Genomic DNA, 19959 nt, shown 5'->3' on the forward strand with positions numbered 1-19959 from the left:
CGAAAACAAGACAAATAATAAAATTAAGAACAAAAAGATACAAATTACGAACTTAACTGCTAGATGTATGAGTGTGGGGATCTTAGCAGAAGGCATCAACGCCCAGCCACCGCCGTAAACATGAAATCTTTCTATTCGAGTAGCCTTGGTGGCGTTGACGTCCCGTTCCGTTGTTGTCTTTATGAATACCCTCTTTTGAAATATTTTATGGACTGTTTTGATGTTCCGTCCCGTTCCGCAAAGTGCGGAACTTGGGGAAATGACTTTAATTTCAAAGACATTACTAATTGAATAGACTGTTCCACTCTTGTTTCACAGACTAACACATTTTTGCTCTGAAATTTTGATTATTTATAGCAAAGTTAGTATTAAAATTTATCATTTATATATCGCAGCATCTCCGATGGCAATTGCAGTTTTCCCCATTTTCCATACTTTGAAGTCAAAGATGTTGCGACAATCGATTTCAGACGTCTAAAAAGTTTTAGTATCAGCACTACAGCTGTTGCCATCTAGCGTTCGAAAGAAGAGGTACGAAACTTGTCCAATCGCAGGCCAATAGTATGGAACGGAGTCCACCAATCATATTCGGATAATTATTGCATGCAATGGTGGCTGTGTATCTCATATGTAGAGTGAGCGGTTAGTCTGTTGATGTTTGTTTCGTCATTCCGTTAATACGCTTTCGGAAAGCAAAAGCTTGCACAGTAAGCTATGTAGTAAACTCCTCGTAATGTAACGTGTGGGTAATGATAACCAATAGTTCAGGAAACAAGCTCAAGGCTTCTAAAAGCGCTAGAGATTCAGAAGATAGCAAAGATTTTGAAGTTGAAAACAAGTGCAGCAGGGTTTTGGATAAGGATAGTGAGAAAGAGAAAGTGATAAATATTGCGGGTGACAAAACTCAGCGTAACTCGCTACCTACGATTGTAATTTGCCAGAGGGATAAAGGTGACAGGCTTAATAAGCAACGACCTCGCGGCGCGAGAGATGAATCTCGAATGGCTCGAGGAGCAGCTGATGGAAGAAGTTCAAATTTCCGAGGCAGGGGAGCCGCAGCTTCCAGAAAAGTGGAAAGAGCCGGCGACTCTGGATACGTTTCTCGACGAAGATTTCAAGAACCGTTGAACAAGACTTCATCTTCCGACAGTGGATTTTCTGCTTCATCCAAATATTACAATGATTCTGCATCAGCCAAATATTACAACGACACAGACAGCAACAAATCGAGATTGGGTGAGTCAATTTTCTTATAAAGTAAAATGAAAAATTGTCTCTAGTACAAGACGCGTGTTTTTCATTTTCTTCTGAACTAGCCACTCGATACGATGTGTTTCCAGTCATTAGTATAAGTGGGCATCCTTTTAACTTAACCAAAATGAAATTCGAGGTTTCTCACCCGATTTAGTATCGCTTATAATGTTTTTACGTAGCCCATCCAAACACAGCATTTTGAAGAGTGAATTTTTTTTTTTAAGAGTACCAAATATGTTGAATAGTTATGTTAACTGGATGCATGTGCACCATTTCTTGTTATCTAAAACTCTTTACACATACTAAAGATTTATTGTGCAATGCCTTTTATCAGCTAGGTGCATGGACGTAGACCTTTATGTAACTTTAAACTGACTCTTGGCTCACTTTGATTTTATGACTGTGTGTTTTTCATCTACATGTAAAGATTTGATACTTACATAGGTACTGCAGAATTGCCCCACATGTTTTATGTTGTGTGTTTGCCTTGGTTCAACCAATGATCATATCACAATGATGTAGGGTTTTTCAGGGTCAAATAAGTCGAAATACACTCCATCACCATACATAACATACTTTATGGGCATAGGAAAGCCACAGAAAATCCATATCAGGATGGCTGGACAGAGCACCTCCATTCTCCCTAATGGGGGATCAGTGTCTTAAACAGCTTTACTGCCTCATTAAGTCCCTCTTGGAAATCAGAGCTGTGTATTATAGATTATTTCCTGTTAAACATTGACTGCATCCTCTGCAATAGATGGCAGTACTGTCTTCCAGTTCTGTTGTTTTTTCGTGGGCATTGTTTGTTACACCCTTATCTCATGGGGCCTCAGATCATTGTCTTGTAGAACCTACTTGGTGGAAATTTGTCAGATACCTATTTTATGGTTGCACTTGTCAAGATTTGTCTTGAAAGTTTCCACACACTGTTTGCTTTGGTCCATTTCTGGCACAGCTAAAACCATCACAATTTTTTGTTTTTGTTTAAGAGGTTTGAAGCTTTGTACTGCTGAGTTACAACACTATAGTTTTTACATCTGTGTATGCTCCAGACCTTGTTGTTTACTGAATTTGGGTCAGTTGTACAAACCAAAACCGAATATTTGCTTTGATCCAGAATACGTGGCGACATGCGTGCACAAACAATGACAGAACAGAGTGCCAATAATTGTTCTTTTTGCTTGTTTGTTATTATTATTATTATTATTATTATTATTATTATGAATCCTAAGAACAGACATATCTGTAGGGAAACCAGGAGGTTTAGATAGGGTTGAAAGTTGATAGTTTCATTATGAGCTGGTGAAGCTACCAAGTGCAGTGTAATTAAAATAACTGTAATTCTTGTTATGGCATGTACTGGGTTAAATTTTGCTTCCAGTAGTGGCAGTGCGGTATGGCGATGTTGGTAATGACAGTTGCATGCTCAGAATTGTGGCGTTCATATTAATGCAAACATTTTGTTATGAAATGTTCGCTTTAAGAGAGTAATTTACTGAGTAGACAAGGGTACGTATAAGAACCTGTCAGCCATAGAGCAGGAATGGCATTAGGCCTAATTACTGACTTCATGTCTAGTTGTTGTCTGCGTCAGCACACTATGGTTCTGCTGCTGTAAGTAAAATTTTACCCACATAATGATTTGAATGATTGGTTTATGTGTTTATGTCTAATGGCCTCATGGAGCAAACCAGGTTGCTGGTATTGCTGTCAGTATTTCATTAAATTTAATGAGTGCTTCACCTACCTCCCACATTGGAACCAGAACTTGAGATAGTAGTGTTAGATAATCTCTGTTTCAGAGAAAATTGTTCTGTTCTTTATTTTGTGCTGTGTAGCTCTATGAATGTGTGATTCCATGTCTTCAGGACTGTCAGTTGCCTTGTTTATGTTTAAAGGCTTCTGTGGTTATTCTCATTCCTCCTGTAGTTGAACAATATTTAGTTATAGCTGCCCAAGTGTTGCTATAACTAGTAAGTGAAAAATAATCCTTGGTCTTATACAGAGTTACTCAGGTCAAGGTCCTTTAGCAGTCTGCACCACAGTTCCACAATGTATATGCCTGACAAGTTTGTCAAAATAGATTTATGGATATTTTTCTCCTTTCACCACTTCAAGGAATCATGTATACTAAGGAGTTCATCCAGGAAATTTTATATGATATTCTGCAAAGGATAGGGAGATGGAATGTGTTTGTTGTGCTACAAAATTCATAGTGTAACAGTTTTGGAAATGCTGAAGGGTTTAATATTGGGCATTGGCTTTGACCTGTTACTTTGTGAAACTGGTGAAGAGGCATCTCGTCTACATCCAGTATAATTGGGGCAGATACAATTATCTCTACTTTACCTGCATGTCTAAACTCAGCTCCACGGTACCCACCAATCGTGCTTAAGCAGTATTTTTATTTATTTATGCATTCATCCAAGGATTCATCTTACAGTGATATGATTTGTCATCATATAACAATGAAAATATATAGCTTGTAAAATCTATATACACAGGAATATATTAAGTATGTTCTATGAGGATAGGACAGTTGGTTGACTGTGGCCTTGATCAAGGAACTATCCTGACATTTGCCTGAAATGATTTAGAAAAATCAGGGCAGCCAAACACAGTTTTCCCAAATATGAGCTTGGCAGGTGACTTAACAACTGCACTGCCTCATTAGGTTGGTTCCCATTTTACAGTATTTTACAATCAAAGCAAATAACACAACAGTATGAATGTATGTCTTATATCATTAACTTCAGTTGACCTATAGGGCTAAAACAACTCCACAATATACACTAAATGGATTTCAGAACATTAACAATGTACTTATCAAAAAGTGCTGTCACCAGTGGCAAAAATAAATATATTAATAATAATAATAAAAAAGAAATAAAAATTCAGTAAACAAGATAAATAAATAAGGAACAACCAAATAAAAACATTATTTGATCTTTTCTTTCCAGACCACCAATCCTGCCTCATTGTACTCTCTGAAAAACCCCTCCCACCCATTCCTACTATGCTCAACAGCAATAAAACTAAAATGAGACACTTGTTCATCAGTTTCAACAGCCACTCCAGGTTCCACTATCTGTCCTGTATATGTAATTCAGAACACATTTCTCTACAGAAAGAAAGCCAATCAATAACAAAATGTTTGCTAATGCCTGTCTCATGGGCACAAAACCGTGTACAAAAATGGTAGGTCAAATAAACTATATTGTGGATTACCAGTCTAGATTTTTGGAACCACATTTCATACCATATTGTCCTCATAACATCACCACGGAACTGTTTGTACTGCTTTATGGTTCAACCTTCTCACAGTGGTGAAACTTAACGTAGTGTGCCAAAATACTGTATTTTTCCAGAAAACTGATCATGCTTGGCACAGCCTTCATCGCCTGGTTCAACAGAAGACTACTATATTTTAAAGTCTGAGCCACAGCTCCTTATTCCAAAGAACAACATTGAACAAATGAGCCATCAATATTCTGGACATTGAAATTCAATACAAGAGAGCACGACCTCGGGCAACACATCTGGTACAGAACACCTCTTTCTCACATGCATAATTTAAAATACATTGTCCATTTTGACATCACTGATGAAAGGAGATGCCCAGTACAGAACATTTTAGATGGCGAAGAGCTTTCTATGGGATTAAAATGTAGAACTTAGATGACACAGTGGACGATATTGTTTGTTTCGCTTGATATGTGGACTCTCTTTCTTTTGGCACTTTTGATGCAGTGTGGTATAGAGTAGAGGAACCAAGCTGTGCACTCAACAGGAGAGCTATGTTGAATGGAAAGTGTAAGTTAAAAGAGTCTCCTATTTTGACAACAAGAAAGTGATATTTTGTGTATTTTACTGTGGCATCTAGCGATGCAAAACTGACATCAAGGAGAGCTAATGGATGGCACCTGTGATGTATGAGAAACTATATCTCAGTATTGCACCATGAATCCTTAAAACATTGAAACAGAATACAGTATTCAATATGGGCATAACGGGAGCTACTGAGCTGCAGTAGAGTATGCTAACAGAGGTTGACACACACTTGAGTTATCTGAAGATATAATTTGGACTAAAGTGTAGGAATTTTGTGTTCTACATTGAAACATTGTGACTGTCAGAATCAAAATACACAGTGGATTTTTTTTTCCCATTCACTTTCATTTCTTACAAATATAGTTCTTAGCTGCTCGCTGTTCAGTTACATTCTGTGTTAAACAGTATATGGAAGTACTGTCTTTATTACTGGCTCTAGACATGTGAAATAGACAGGTATGTGTCTCACTGTAAAGAGCAAAAAGAGTAAAGTAGGTATTTACTGAGGAATTTTGTGTGCCTCCTTGAACAGATCCAGAACAACCAAGTTCTAAAATACTACATGCCTTTAATGCAGTTGATGTAAAATTTGTGTAACTGAATGGTTACAGAACTTCCTAGCAGATTAAAGCTGTGCCAAAACTGGGGACTTGAACATGGGTCCTTTGCCTTTTGCAGGCAAGTGTTCTGCCGACTGAGCTATCCAAGCACAACTTGCGACTTGTGTTCATGGCTTCACTTCTGCCAGTATCTCGTCACCTACCTTCCGAACTTGACAGAAGCTCTCCTACATATCTTTCAGGATCAGCCCTCTCAGAGGAAAGCAAATTGTGGAGATAAAGCTTATCTGCATCCTGGGTATTGTTCACATGTGCTGATTTGAAACTTGAATTCCATTCTGGTCCACACTTTTAATTTGCCCAGAATCTTCAAATCAGTGCACACTCTGCTGCACACTGAAAATTCATTGTGGAGGGTTGGAATTATTACTTTCTTCTCATTAATGTGTTGCTATCTTGCCATTAATGCTGGGCACAATCATAAAAATAAAGCAGATCAACTTCGTACACTGCCCCTGTAGTCTTGAGTCTTTAAATTGTATGTGGAAGCTGATAATTTAAGCGGGGGGGGGGGGGGTGGCGGCAACAACAACAACAACAACAACAACATTGTCTTGCAGCTACTGTTTAGACAATATGTCAGCAGCAGCAGCAACAACAGAACAACTGAATGCATTCACACTCTCTCATTTCACATTGTAAGGAGCTGATTCCACAGTCACCATTGAGAGGTGGGGAAGCATTGCATTGGTTTGTCATGATGGCATACCATTTTATTTTTATCAGGAATACATACCTATTTAACATTTGTTAGAAGAGCTAATTAATATTATTTTTTAACACACTTACTGTAGAGAATGTGCTTGCAAGCACCAGCATTTTGGAGGGAGTGTACTGAGGAACAATAATTTGTGTTACCTTTTTCCCCATTGAGTCTCGAACAGCAAGCTGTTGCTGTGTCCCCTGCGTTATAAAACTATCTTTCAGAAGGAACAGAGGGAGTCACTGTTCAAAGATACTTACAAGCCACACTGTTTTTCGTGGATTGCAGAGGTGATGATTTTCAATAATTACAGGTTGGTCTGAATAGTCAGAGACTAAATCACTAAATCCTGTTTGTTTACTATTACTGTGGTAGAGTTATGCTCCTGCTGTATTGGAACTAATGTCTCATGAATGCTTCAAAAATAATCTTCTGCAGTAGCCTGTAACCGTACTTGTGATTCTTCAATACTGGCTGCTTTCTGTGGTTGCTTCTTCTGAACAATGGGATTTCAAGTGGTAACTAAACTATTTATTGCCAACAAATCATGAAAATGGAGCCCTTCAAAGTGAGGATCTAGAGTCGTACATGGTGCCAACAGTTTGGTCTCCTTACTGTTTTGAGTGTGTCTTTAGTATTGTTCTTGCAGATGCTCTTTGAGACATTTATATTCTGATATCTAAATGTTTGTTTCCATTAACTTTCTTGACAGAAAACAAACAAATGATATTACTTTGTTTCCTGTTGCATAAAATTTCACCATTGATTTCTTTGGTTACTTGATATGAGGGCTGCGAGCGTAAACACAACACCATCAACTCAAAATGTTCTGATTTTTCCTGTTATACAATGAGTACTAGGGGACAGCCACACTTCTCAAGTTAATGCTTAACAGGCTTTAAAAAAGAAACAGAAAAAGTGGAATAGTTAACTGTAAGGGTAACCAGTTATGTAATATTATTTGCCATGAAGGAAATATTGGTATATCCAAAACCAGTAACCAGAATAATTGATTACTCAATTGATTGCCATTAATTGATCCAAGAGGATCACAAGAACTATGAAGCTTTCAGAATTTTGCGGGGAGATACATTGCTGCATCTGTGTCACATAGGTCAAACTTTTCAAAATTTGTGAGGCCAAGTAATGAACTGGACTATTGCATACAAACTAAAAAGGCTAAGGGGCCTACAGCATGTGCACCTGCACTAGATCATCAGACATGTGAGTGAGACAAGAGCTGCAAAATTCCGGAGCATAAGGTATTTTCATGGGTGCTGTGCAATACATGTCCAGTTGCATTCTGCTTGCTCAAACACAAAAACTGTTTCTAGTTTTTTCATGTAAATCGGCTGTCAACTGTCTGGGTAAAAATCTGTTTAAACTGGCCCTTCTAATTTTCAGTGCATTTTTGATATTTATAGTGTTAATTCTCTTTTATTTGCTTTAGCATTCGTATGTCGCATTGCATAAGTAATTAATAACATTCAACAGTTATGTTACTATTGACTTTGTAACAAACAGGGGCAGCATAGTAGTATCGTTTACTGCATATATCCTGTAACTACACTATCAAGTCCTGTCCTTCCCCCATGAGCCATGGACCTTGCTGTTGGTGGAGTAGTTTGCTTGCCTCAACAATACAGGTAGCCATACTGTAGGTGCAACCATAATGGAGGGGGTATCTGTTGAAAAGCCAGACGTGTGTGATTTCTGAAGAGTGGCAGCAGCGTTTTCAGTAGTTGGTGGGGCAACAGTGAATACAGAGTTATGAATACAAAGTCAAATAGGGGTAAAGCAGGAGTGGGGTGAATAAGGAAATAGGAATGCGGATAAGCTACTATGAACTGCATAGAGAATGCATTAGCGTAGCAAAGATAAACCCAAAGCCTGTGTCTACCACAGTAGTAAGAGTTTATATGCCAACTAGCTCCACAGATGCTGAAGAAATTGAACAATTGCACAATGAGATAAGAATTACACAGATAGTTAAAGGAGACAAAGATTTAATAGTGATGAGGGACTGGAATTCCATAGTGGGAAAAGGAAGAGAAGGAAAAATAGTAGGTGAATATGGACTGTGGAAAAGGAATTAAAGAGGAAGCTGCCTGCTAGAATTTTGCATAGAGCGTATTTTAACATCGTTAACACTTAGTTTAAGAATCATGAAAGAAGGTTGTATATGTGGAATAGACCTGGAGACACCAAAAGCTTTCAGATTGATTACACACTAAAGAGCCAAACTGGTACACCTGCCTAATATTGTGTAAGGCCCCCGCAAGCATGCAGAAGTGCTGCAATATGAGGTGGCATGGACTGGAGTAATTTCTGAAGTAGTGCTGGAGGAAGGAATTGACATGATGAATCCTGCAGGGTTGTCCCTAAAGCCGTAAGAGTATGAGGCAGTGGATATCTCTTCTGAACACCACGTTGCAAAGCATTCCAGATATGTTCAATAATATTCATGCCGGGGGGGGGGGGGGGGGTTGGTGGCCAGCGGAAGTGTTTAAACTCGGAAGAGTGTTCCTGGAGCCATTCTGTAGCAATTCTGGATGCGTGGGGTGGTCACATTGTCCTGCTGGAATTGCCCAAGTCTGTCTGAATGCCCAATGGACATGAGTGGATGCAGGTGATCAGACAGGCTGCTTATGTACGTGTCACACCTCAGAGTCATATGTAGACTTATCGGGGTCCTGTATCACTCCAACTGCACATGCCCCACACCATTACAGAGACTCCACCAGCTCAAATAGTCCCCTGGTGTTGTGTAGGGTCCATGGATTCATATGGTTGTCTCCATACCCATACATGTCCATCTGTTCAATAAAATTTGAAACTAGACCAAGCAACATGTTCCCGTCATCAACAGTCCAATGTCAGTGTTGATGGGCCCAGGCGAGGCGTAAAGCTTTGTGTCATGCAGTCATCAAGCGTACACGAGTGGGCCTTAGGCTCTGAAAGCCCATATTGATGATGTTTTGTTTAATGGTTCGCACACTGACACTTGCTGATGATCTAGCATTGAAATCTGCAGCAGTTTGTGTCGTGTTGAACAATTCTCTTCTGTTGTTGATCACATTTATGCAGGGTCTGTTTCGAGCCACAGCGATGTTGGAGATTTGTTGTTTTACTGGATTCCTGATATTTGCAATACACTCGTGAAATGGTCGTACAGGAAAATCCCCACTTCATCGCTACCTCAGAGGTGCTGTATCCCATTGCTCGTGCGCAGACTATAACACCACGTTCAAACTCACTTAAATCTTGGTCACCTGCCATCGTAGCAGAAGTAACCAGTCTAACAACTATGCCTGATGCTCATTGTGTTATATAGGCATTGCTGACTGCAGTGCTGTATTTTGTATGTTTACATCTCTCTGTACTTGAATATGCATGTCTAACCAGTTTCTTTGGTGCTTCAGTGTATAATGCTTAGGCAGAGATTTAGGAATCAGATTTTAATTTATAAGAGATTACAGGGACAGATGTGAACACTGACCACAATTTATCGGTTATGATCTGTGGATTACAATTGAAGAAATCGCAAAAAGATAGGTAATTGAGGTGATAAGACCTGCACAAGTTGAAAGAACCAGAGGTTGTTGAGAGTTTCAGAGGGAGCATTAGACAACAGTTGACTAGAACAGGGCAGAGGAATACAATAGATGAGTGTGTAACTATAAAAGTTGAAATAGTTGAGGTCAAATAGGTACAAAGACAAGGCCTGGTAGAAAGCCTTGTATAACACAAGAGATACTGAATTTAACTGCTTAAAGGAGACAATATAAAAGTGCAGCAAATGAAGCAGGCGAAAGGAAATACAGATGACAAAAAAATGGGATTGTTAGAAAGTGCAAAATAGCAAGAACAAACGTAAGGATTTAGAAGCATATATTTCACAAGTGGAAAGATGGATACTGCCTACAGGAAAATTAGAGGCATTTGGAGAAAAGAGAAGCACCTTTCTGGACATAAAGAACTCAGTTGGAAAAGCAGTATGAAGCCAGGAAGGGAAAGCCGAAAGGCGGTAAGTGTGTTTAGAAGGTCTAAACAAGGGAGATAAAGGCAATACTCTAAAAATGGAAGAAGACACAGGTGAAGATGAGATGGGAGATATGATACTGTGAGAATAATTTGACTAAGTGCTGAGAGACCCAAGTCAAAACAATGCCCCGGGATTAGAAGACAAGCCGTCAGTACTATTAATAGCCGTAGGAGAACCAGCCACGACAGAACTCTTTCATCTGGTGTGCAAGATGAGACAAACAACAAACCCTCAGACTTCAAGAAGAATGTAGTCCTTCCAATTCCAAAGAAGGCAGTTGCTGACAATTATGAAAATTACCAAACTATCATTTGAATAAGTCACAGTTGCAAACCAGTTACACGAGTTCTTTCCAGAAGAATGGGAAAACTGATAGGAGCCATTTTGGGGAAGATTAGTTTGGATTCCAGAAAAACTTGGGAACACACAAGGCAGTATAGACCTAACGACTTCTAATAGAAGGTAGGTTAAGGAAGGGCAAACCTATGTTTATAGCATTTGTAGCTTAGAGAAAGCATTTGACAGAGTTGACTGGAATACTCTCTTTGGAATTCTAAAGGTGTTAAGGGTAAAATACAGCGAGAAAAGGATATTTACAATTTGTGCAGAAATTGGATGGCAGTTAAGAGTCGAGGAGCAGGAAAGGGATGCAGTGGTTGAGAAGGGAGTGAGACTTGTAGCCTGTCCCTGATGTTATTCAGTCTGTACATTGAATAACCAGTAAAGAAATTGAATGAAAAATGTGGAGTAGAAATTTAAATTCAGGGAGAAGAAATAAAAACTTCGAAGTTAGCGGATGTCATTGTGTCGGAGACAGCAAAGGACTTGGAAGAGTAGTTGAATGAAATGGATACTGTCTTGAAAGGAGCATATAAGAGAAATATCAACAAAAGCAAAAAAAGGATAGTGGAATTTAGTCAGATTAAATCAGGTGATGCTAAGGGAATTAGGTAAGGAAACGACACGCTTAGGGTGGCGAGCACCAAACTAGTATAAATTACTTTGTAGTAACTCTTACTACTTTAGTCTGGGCTACTTTAGTAAATTACTTGTGTAGTAATATACTCTTTTAGCAACTGTTGGAGAGCTCAATTTCTATTTACTGCTTTAGTTGTAACAAAAGAAGTAATGCCTTTTTACTAAAGAAGTGATCCAGAACACTGCTGGCACGTGCATTACGTTCCCTCTCGGAAAATATTGATTGTTAGACATTATTGCTTCACCTTTGCTTAATTTGTGTTAATTGCTGTAGTTGTAGAAGCTAGGAGGGATTATTCAACTGAATTATTAAAACGGGAAAATCTAAATACTATTGTATTAATTAATGATAAGATCTGTGTATTATGAAAAAGAAACGTTCTTACGCCGAACGTGATGCAAAGGCACTGTAATCTGCACTGCATTTGGTGTAAACTGAATGTTATATGTAATTTTGCCCAACACAGGCTGAAGTTCTTTCAAGTTCCTGGGTGTTGGCAAGTCTCTAATCGCACTGAGAAGTGACGGCGAGGGGTGGATACCCTGTCCGTTAATCATATATCCTAAATACTGAATCTCAGTTTGAAAAAAGTTGCACTTGTGTCTGTTACATTTTAGTCCCGTCTGCAAAAGTATAGTAAATAAGGCAGGCAAGTTCTGCAAATGTTCATCAGGGGTGCGACCCGACACAACTATATCGTCCAGATAATTTGAGCAACCAGGGACAGTGGCACACAAATGCTGCAAATAAGAATGAAAAATAGCAGGAGCTGAAGCACAACTGAACGGAAGGCGGCGAAACTTGAACAATCCAAGGTGGGTGTTCATCACAAAATAGCGCTGCGACTGTTTGTCGAGTGGAATCTGAAAGTATGCATCCCTCAAGTCAATCGTGGAAAAGAATTTGCCCACACCAACCTTATCAAAAATGTCTTCAGGATGCGGTAAGGGAAATGTAGCTACCACTGTCTGTGGATTTACTGTAGACTTAAAGTCAGCACAAATACGGAGACAACCGTTTTGTTTTTGCGCGCGCGCACACACACACACACACACACACACACACACACACACTATAGGCGAAGCCCGTGGTGAAGCAGAAACAGGTTCAATGACACCACTGTATTGCAAATGCTGAAGTTCAGCAGCTACAGTGTCACGCAGTGCGTGTGTTACCGGACGTGCACGCCAGAAAATAGGCAAGGCATTGTCTTTAACTACAACATGCGCTGCATAGTCTGTGGTGCAACCAAGGCCATCAGAAAGGAGTTCAGCAAAATTATCGCATAGTGCGGCAACACTGTCTGCGTGGTTACTAGGGTTGATGCAAAGTACATTGTCCTGAATTGCGAGGGGAAAAAGTTCAAATGCGCCCATGCCAAAAATGTTTGTAGCATCACTAGAGTGGAGCACCTGGAAAGACACTGTATGTGTTGTTGCACCATACATGGCTTGCAAACTACACACACCGAGCACTGAGATTTCCTGTCCAATAAATGCAGTCAATGTGGAACGTGAACGACGAAGCGGGGACAAACCAAGCGAATTATATGTTGATCTGTTCAGTAAAGAAACTGACACACTAGTGTCCAGCTGCACATGAACAGAACGTCCACAAATATTCAAAGTCACAAAAAGTTTCCTCGCATCGCACTGAATGCGAGAGGAAGTGTCTGGCAAAACTTATTCGCACGACGAACTGTAGAAGCACGTGAAGCAGAATGCTTCGAATAAATGGCATTAATGTCCATAGGCTGATGTGAATCATGATCATGGCAGTTTCCATTGCGGTGACACCCACGCGAGTCACGAGAACGGGAGACAAGTTGTGAATTAGAATTTCTCTTACTGTACACAGCTTGCATATGTCCTTCCTTATTACAAAAATAACAATGTACTTGACGGGACGGGCAACTGTCATGTGGGTGGGCACCAGAGCAATTCGGACTTGATTTCAGTTTCTTAGTGGGTACCAAGCTTGCAACTTGTTTACTGGTGCACGGGCGGTGCAGTGTGGCGTGCTGTGGTGGGGCCAGGCGGGAGGGCACGTGTTGTGACATGCTAACAGTTCACACACCCGGGGTCATGTAGAATGCGCAAGTAGCCATGTCCAATGTATCTTGTCTGTCTAGCAAGTCCACTACTACCTGCAAAGATGGGTTTTTTAATTTGAGGAATTGCTCGCAGATGCAGTGATCCACCACATTCTGCGCAATAGTGTCTAATCATTATATCCACATATGAGCGACTACATGAGCAATTAAAGTCGCAATCAGAAGTTTGTCCCTGAAGGTCCGCTAACCAAGATTTATTGGACTGAGTAGGGCCATGCCAGAGACGAAAGAATTTGTAGTGTGCAGCTACCACATTTACACTATTACAGAAGTGGAAGTTCAAAGTGTCAATCACTTCGTCGTAAGTTTTAGTTTCTAGGTGGGTGGTAGGAAACAATTTGACGAGCATGCAGTATAAACAACACCCGCATTGGCAATAAAATAGGCAAGCCGCTCTGTACCTGGTATGTTGTATGCTGTGAAGTGAAGTGTGTCTCGAGCTGGGCGATGTATTCTGGCCAAACGTCAGGATTGAAGGCACAAAATGGCGGTGCTGGAGGTGTCTTCAGCGTTGGTACAGGCGGTGGTGTCAGAGGCGTCAAAGTAGCTGCAGTTTGTAGTGTGACCAGTCCATTTATGGCACCAAGCAGCTGCGTCATTTGCTGAGCCTGAAAACATACAAGATCGGACAGCGGAGCCTGTTCCTGCGGTGAAGCCATGGTTTACACAAAAGAAAACCTTATAGCAAATGGTGGAAGCAGTCACACTGGGCTAGCACGAAAAGAAAGCAGCACCGAGCAAAGAAAAGATAACGGAGGAAAAAAAAGTTTTTAGTCCCTGCTTTTGTATCCCACCTGCTAGGTTGCACGTGGGTCTGCTCCTGTAAACTGAAGGCTGAAGGGTAGGCCGAATGTAGGAAGCGAGTAGGAGCAGGTGAGGTAAAAATCTCGGTACTGCAATTAAGTGGTTTTACTATATCACAACACAACTAGCATACATAATAACATGAATACCTAACTTTGCACTGAGGAGCATTTAGGTGTGAAGCCGGATGTATCAAAGCTCACAAAAGTTACACAGGCAAAATCTGTAGTGGCTCGCCCACTATGAACTAGAAACAATGTTGCTAGGTCGTCTCCTCGGAATCGGATGGGCTGAATCTGAAGCGGCGCTCGTAGAGCTGCACAGCGCCGGCTAGAGCGCTGTCGTCAGTGTCGTAGTGCCAACCTAAGTAAGAACTTGTACCTACACCGTGGCATCGTAGCTATCGATACCACAGATTCACATCTCTTTTTGTGAATATGTGCTAGGCCACTCCCTTTTCCTGTGCTGCAATTCTGTCCTACTATTCCCCATGCCCCCTGCCCTTCACCCTCCCCCCCACCCTCCCACTCCCACCCTCTCTTGATTTTCCTTTGGATGGTCTTCTTGGTGCCGATTGTGCTTGGATTTGGTTTATGATTTCAGATACGCTTCAGGCACTTTCTGCAATTTTCATTCTTCGCTGTGTGTTTCCCATTGTTGGGTTTGACCTGCTATTCCTCTCCCAAATTCTAAAGAAGTGCAGATCATGGAGGAACACAGAGTACATTCCACCTTTTGAGTTTTTCTTTTTTCGCACCCTTCCTTTCCAGCAAAAGGACTACACCCCAACCCCAGCACAGTACCCATTCAGTTGCAGGTGGGGAGGAACCTGCACTGTGGTAGCACCCTGACTGCACAGGGGTCACACTGTTGGTGTCTGAACTGGAAACTCCCGGTGTGTGCCAAGGGCTATGTGCCTGTCAAGGCTGGGGCAAGGAGACTGTGGGCAATGAATAACCAGCCATGTTACTATTGCTGTGACTGGGTGGCACCTGTGGGAACAGACACCGTTTGGAGTGAGTGTCACCAAGGCAGATGACTCACAAATGAAGCTTACCAGATTTTCTTCTGCTTGTGGTCGCACAGCCCCCACAGTTTCTTCTGAAGGAAATAAATTTCTATAATGTCGAGAGAGGTGACCCCACAATGTTTCCTTCTCTGGCTACTCCGCAGGAGGAACACAGGGCTAAGAGGCAAGGGGAGAAATACTCTCCACAATACTCTTGGACAGACAGATTGCTTTTTGACCACAAACCCAGTATTTTTTGTTGGACACTTTGAGGACAGGTTTGGGTAAGAAGCAGCAATTCTGAAAATGAAAAGTCACTCGGTTCTGATTAGGATGACATCCCTATCTGTCACAGGCACTGCTCACCTGTGACAAGCTGGGCAGCAGTCCAGTAACTATCAGCCCCATAACAGTCTCAGTATGGTATAAGATACCAACTCTCAACACAGCCTCCTTTTACAGACCAATGACAATTAAATGTAATTTGGAGCAATGGAGTGTGTGGTTCATTCCTTGTGTCCAGCAGGTACAAAAGGACAATAGAACTGATACTGGGGCCTTCATCTTGGCATTTGAGGGTGGTTCGTTGCCCGGTAAGGTCAAGGTGATGGTATACCAATGTGATGTGAAACAATATGTTCCTCCCACCTATGCAGTGCTTCAAATGTATGAAATTCAGGCACATTATTGCATTGTAATGCCATCCCAGCCTGTAGGCATTGTGGACAACCATTGCATGCAAACATTCCTTGTGCTCCTCACACCCATCTGCAATGACTGTAGAGGTCACCTCTCTCCCTGCTCATGACACTGCATTGTCTTTTGGAGAGAGGAAAAAATAAAAGATTATAAGCTACTGGACAGATGGATGCACCAGGAGGCCTAGAAAAAGTATGAGCATATATATGCTGCACACCTGACAGTGCCATATGCTAAGGCTATGATGATATTCTGTCTCCTGATGGTACTTCCTCCATTATGCATCCTACAGTGAGCCCTCAGGGCCGCTTGACTCCTGCCTGCCCCCTTATGGTTGCAGGCTCTCCTCTTGCTGCTTCCCTAACACCCACTTTGGGAGCAATGGCTCCCCACATGTTGGGGACACCAATCCCCATCCCCCAGCTAGAAGTTTATCACCCCTTCATCCATCTTCCCACACCAGGATGGGGATCTTTGTACCCTCCCCCCCACCCCCCGCCCTGCCACTTCAAAATGTCTGTGGTCTGGTCTGCAACTGGGTACCAGCCAGTGGCTGAATGAGCCACGGGGTTCTGGTCATAGAGCTTCATCATCTTCAGTCCGTGAAACTGATTCAGGGAAGCCCTCCCAGTCATCCAAATCCCGTTAAGAAAATAAAGACAAAACGAAATCTTCCAGAATGAAGAAAATTCTGGTGGCCAGCTTGCCACTGGATCCCACATGTTCTGCTTCTATGGCAGTGGCAGCAATCCTGGTGGCCCCTGAGGCTCCAGATCGCACCACACGATGTGTCTCAGAACCTATGTGCCTTGATACTATACCCTCTTAACCAGTGGCAGCAGGTGACCTTCGGACAAACCTGTCTCCTTGGTCCCTTCACACGCTCCCAGTATATCGACAGCACAGTTCTCCAGTGAAATTGTAGCAGTTTTCTCCACCATGTGGCATAGCTACGACATCTCTTAAGCTCCTCCCCTGCATTCTGTATTTGTGCTTCAAGAAACTTGGTTTCCAGCAACACAGGTCCCTGCTCTTTGTGGCTACTAAGAATCATCCTGAGTGTCGTAGAATGTCACATGGAGTTTGCACATAAGGTCTGAACTCTGTATGTAGCGAACCTGTGCCTCTTGACGCAACTTTGTGGGCTGAGGCTGTTTGGGTAAGGGCATTTCAGGATTTTACCATGTAATGTGTATCTCCCTTTCGATGGTGGATTGCTTCAAAATGTATTGTCTGCATTGGTTTCTCAGCTCCCCCCATCTTTCCTAATTGTGAGAGACTTCAATGCCCATAACCCTTTGTGAGGTGGAATCATGAATCACTGATTATGATAAAGGAATCTAAAACTTACTGGAAGCTCTCGATCTCTGTCTCTTGAATACTGGTACATCCACACATTTTAGTGTGGTTCATGGAACATACTTGGCCACTGATCTTTCTGTTTGCAGCCCCCACCTTCTCTCATCCATGCACCGATGGGTCCACTATGGCGTGTGGTAACGACCACTTCCTGTTCCTCCCTCAGTGTCACTCCCCTGGGTGGTGTGTCTGCAATGCCGACTGGGATGTGATAGTTTCACCTCAACTGTCATTCCTCCTGTGAGTCCGGGGGTTAGAATAGGCCTGAGGTATTCCTGCCTGTTGTAAGAGGCAACTGAAACGAGTCTCAAACGTTTTGGCCTTCGTGATGGTCCCCTGTAGGGATTGAACTCCATTTTCCAAAATTTTCCAGAAGAGCAACCCAATTGGGGAAGGGTGCCTTGCATGGTGCATAGTGTCCATCATGTGCTGAGACCTCTTGCATCCCTCATTGATGTAGATCTGCACTTCTGCTCATGCTCCAGCCGTTGGGTGAGGTCACCCTCCTGGATGCATTTCCCTCCATCCTCTGTGCAGTATCGCTTTCTGCACTGTAGATGATAATGAACTTCTTAGCTTGTTTGCGCCTGATATCCAGCACAGTGGCCAGTCCATTGTGGTGAGGCTGCCATGTACCCTGTTGGTTGTAGCCCCCTGACCACACACGGATCGCTCTGCTGATGCCTGTGCCGTTAACTCCCCACGTATGCCAAGGAGTAGATGCCCATCACCCTTAGGCGTCTGGACTCCTGGCAATGGCCATTCTGCCAGGTGGCCTTTGCTGCCGCTTGGTGGCCCCATGGGGAGGGCCCCTGCTTGGAGTGGGTGGCATCAGGGCAGGTGACATACCATGAAGTGTAGTATGCTGGTCAAACACCAGCAGTCTCTAAGTGATCAATGTCTAATTTCAATGCTAAGAAATATGACCCCAAATCGTCCGGCGCATCCACCGAGGTCCGAGGGATAATCAGGTTGCCACTGGTGCCTTCATCTTCGCCTTCGAGGGTGACACGTTACCCAAGAAGATCAAGGTGATGGTCTACCACTGTGACGTAAAGCCATATATCCCTCCCCCGATGCGGTGCTTTGAGTGCTGGAAGTTCACATCCCAATACTCCCTGTGCCCCGCCTTCCATCTGTGTCTTGCTCAACAGACTGCAGGATTCTCTAGAAAGAAAATAAAATAATGGAATACAAGACCCTGGACCAACTGACCTACACTGAGGCTAAGAGAAAATATGAGAGGCTACATCCTATGCATATGACATCAACCGACACCACTGCTGTGACAACGGTTCTACCATCTTCTGTTCTGCCATGTACACTCCCTTTCCAGGTTTCTACCAGTGGCAAAGCTGATACCCGCCAGTGGCTGAAACAACCACAGGTAACTGGTGGTAGTGCTTCACGGTCCTCCTCAGTCCCTGAGACTGAATCAGTGGAGCCCTACCAGCTGGAGAAACCTAAGGAGTGGCGAGAGATTGCTGGTCCCTCTGACACAATGGCTGTCGATCGCACAGGTACTCATCTGGTGGCAGCAGGTGACCCTGAGGCATAAACTGCCTTATTGAGTGTTTCATGCCTTCCCAGTCTCACAATCACGTAAACATCCAGTGGAATTGCGGCAGTTTTTTCCACCACCTGGCTGAGCTACAATAACTATTAAGCTTTATACCTGCTTTCTGCATTGCCCTCCAGGAAACCTGGTTCCCAGGTATGCGGGCCCCTTGCCCTCTGCGGCTATAAAGGATATTACAGGAACCGTAGCGACTATAGTAGTGCGTCAGGTGGACTTCGCGTCCATGTTCTGAACTCAATATTTAGTGAACCTGCGCCCCTTCAAACCCCTCTTGAAGCTATGGCTGTCAGGATAAGGACGATGCAGGAAATAACAGTCTGCAATGTATATCTTCCTCCAGATGGTGCAGAACCTCTGAATGTATTGGCTGCACTGTTTGATAAACTCCCTAAACCTTTCCTACTTTTGGGAGATCTTAACGCGCATAACCCCTTGTGGGGTGGCACCATGCTTACTAGCCGTGGTAGAAAGTTCGAAAATTTACTGTCACAACGCGACTTCTGCCTCTTAAATACTGGGGCCGCCACACATTTCAGTGTGGCACATGGCACATATTTGACCATTTATCTCTCGGTTTGCACTCCTGGCCTTTGCCCCTCTATCCACTGGAGAGCACATGTGTGTTAGTGACCATTTCCCCCATCTTCCTGTCACTCCCCTGCCATCATGCCCACTGACGCCTATCCAGACGGGCTTTAAACAAGGCAGACTGGGAAGCCTTCACCTCTGCTGTCACCGCTGAATCTCCCCCACAAGGTACCATTGATGTTGTTGTTGAGCAGGTCACTACAATTTCTGTGGCAGAAAACATGATCCCTTGTCCTTTAAGGTGCCCCCTGCGAAAGACAGTACCATGGTGGTTGCCGGAAGTCGCTGAGGCAATTAAAGAGCATCGATGAGCTCTACAGCGACATACGCAGCACCCTTCCCTAGAGCACGTAATAGCCTTTAAGCAGCTCTG

The 19959-nt window shown here is 42.6% G+C and overlaps 1 protein-coding gene across 1 annotated transcript in view; it reads left to right on the forward strand.

Annotated features, from left to right (window-relative positions):
- The first annotated feature begins 634 nt into the window (after positions 1-634).
- Positions 635-19959, forward strand: part of LOC126175920 (serine/threonine-protein kinase SMG1) — a 383335-nt gene continuing 364010 nt past the window's right edge. Inside the window, exon 1 of the mRNA XM_049922990.1 lies at positions 635-1236. Coding sequence (XP_049778947.1) covers positions 750-1236 — 487 coding nt within the window. The 5' untranslated portion in view covers positions 635-749. The remainder of the gene's footprint in view (positions 1237-19959) is intronic.

This window comes from Schistocerca cancellata, chromosome 3, assembly GCF_023864275.1.
Source record: "Schistocerca cancellata isolate TAMUIC-IGC-003103 chromosome 3, iqSchCanc2.1, whole genome shotgun sequence".
Taxonomy (NCBI): Eukaryota; Metazoa; Arthropoda; class Insecta; order Orthoptera; family Acrididae; genus Schistocerca; species Schistocerca cancellata.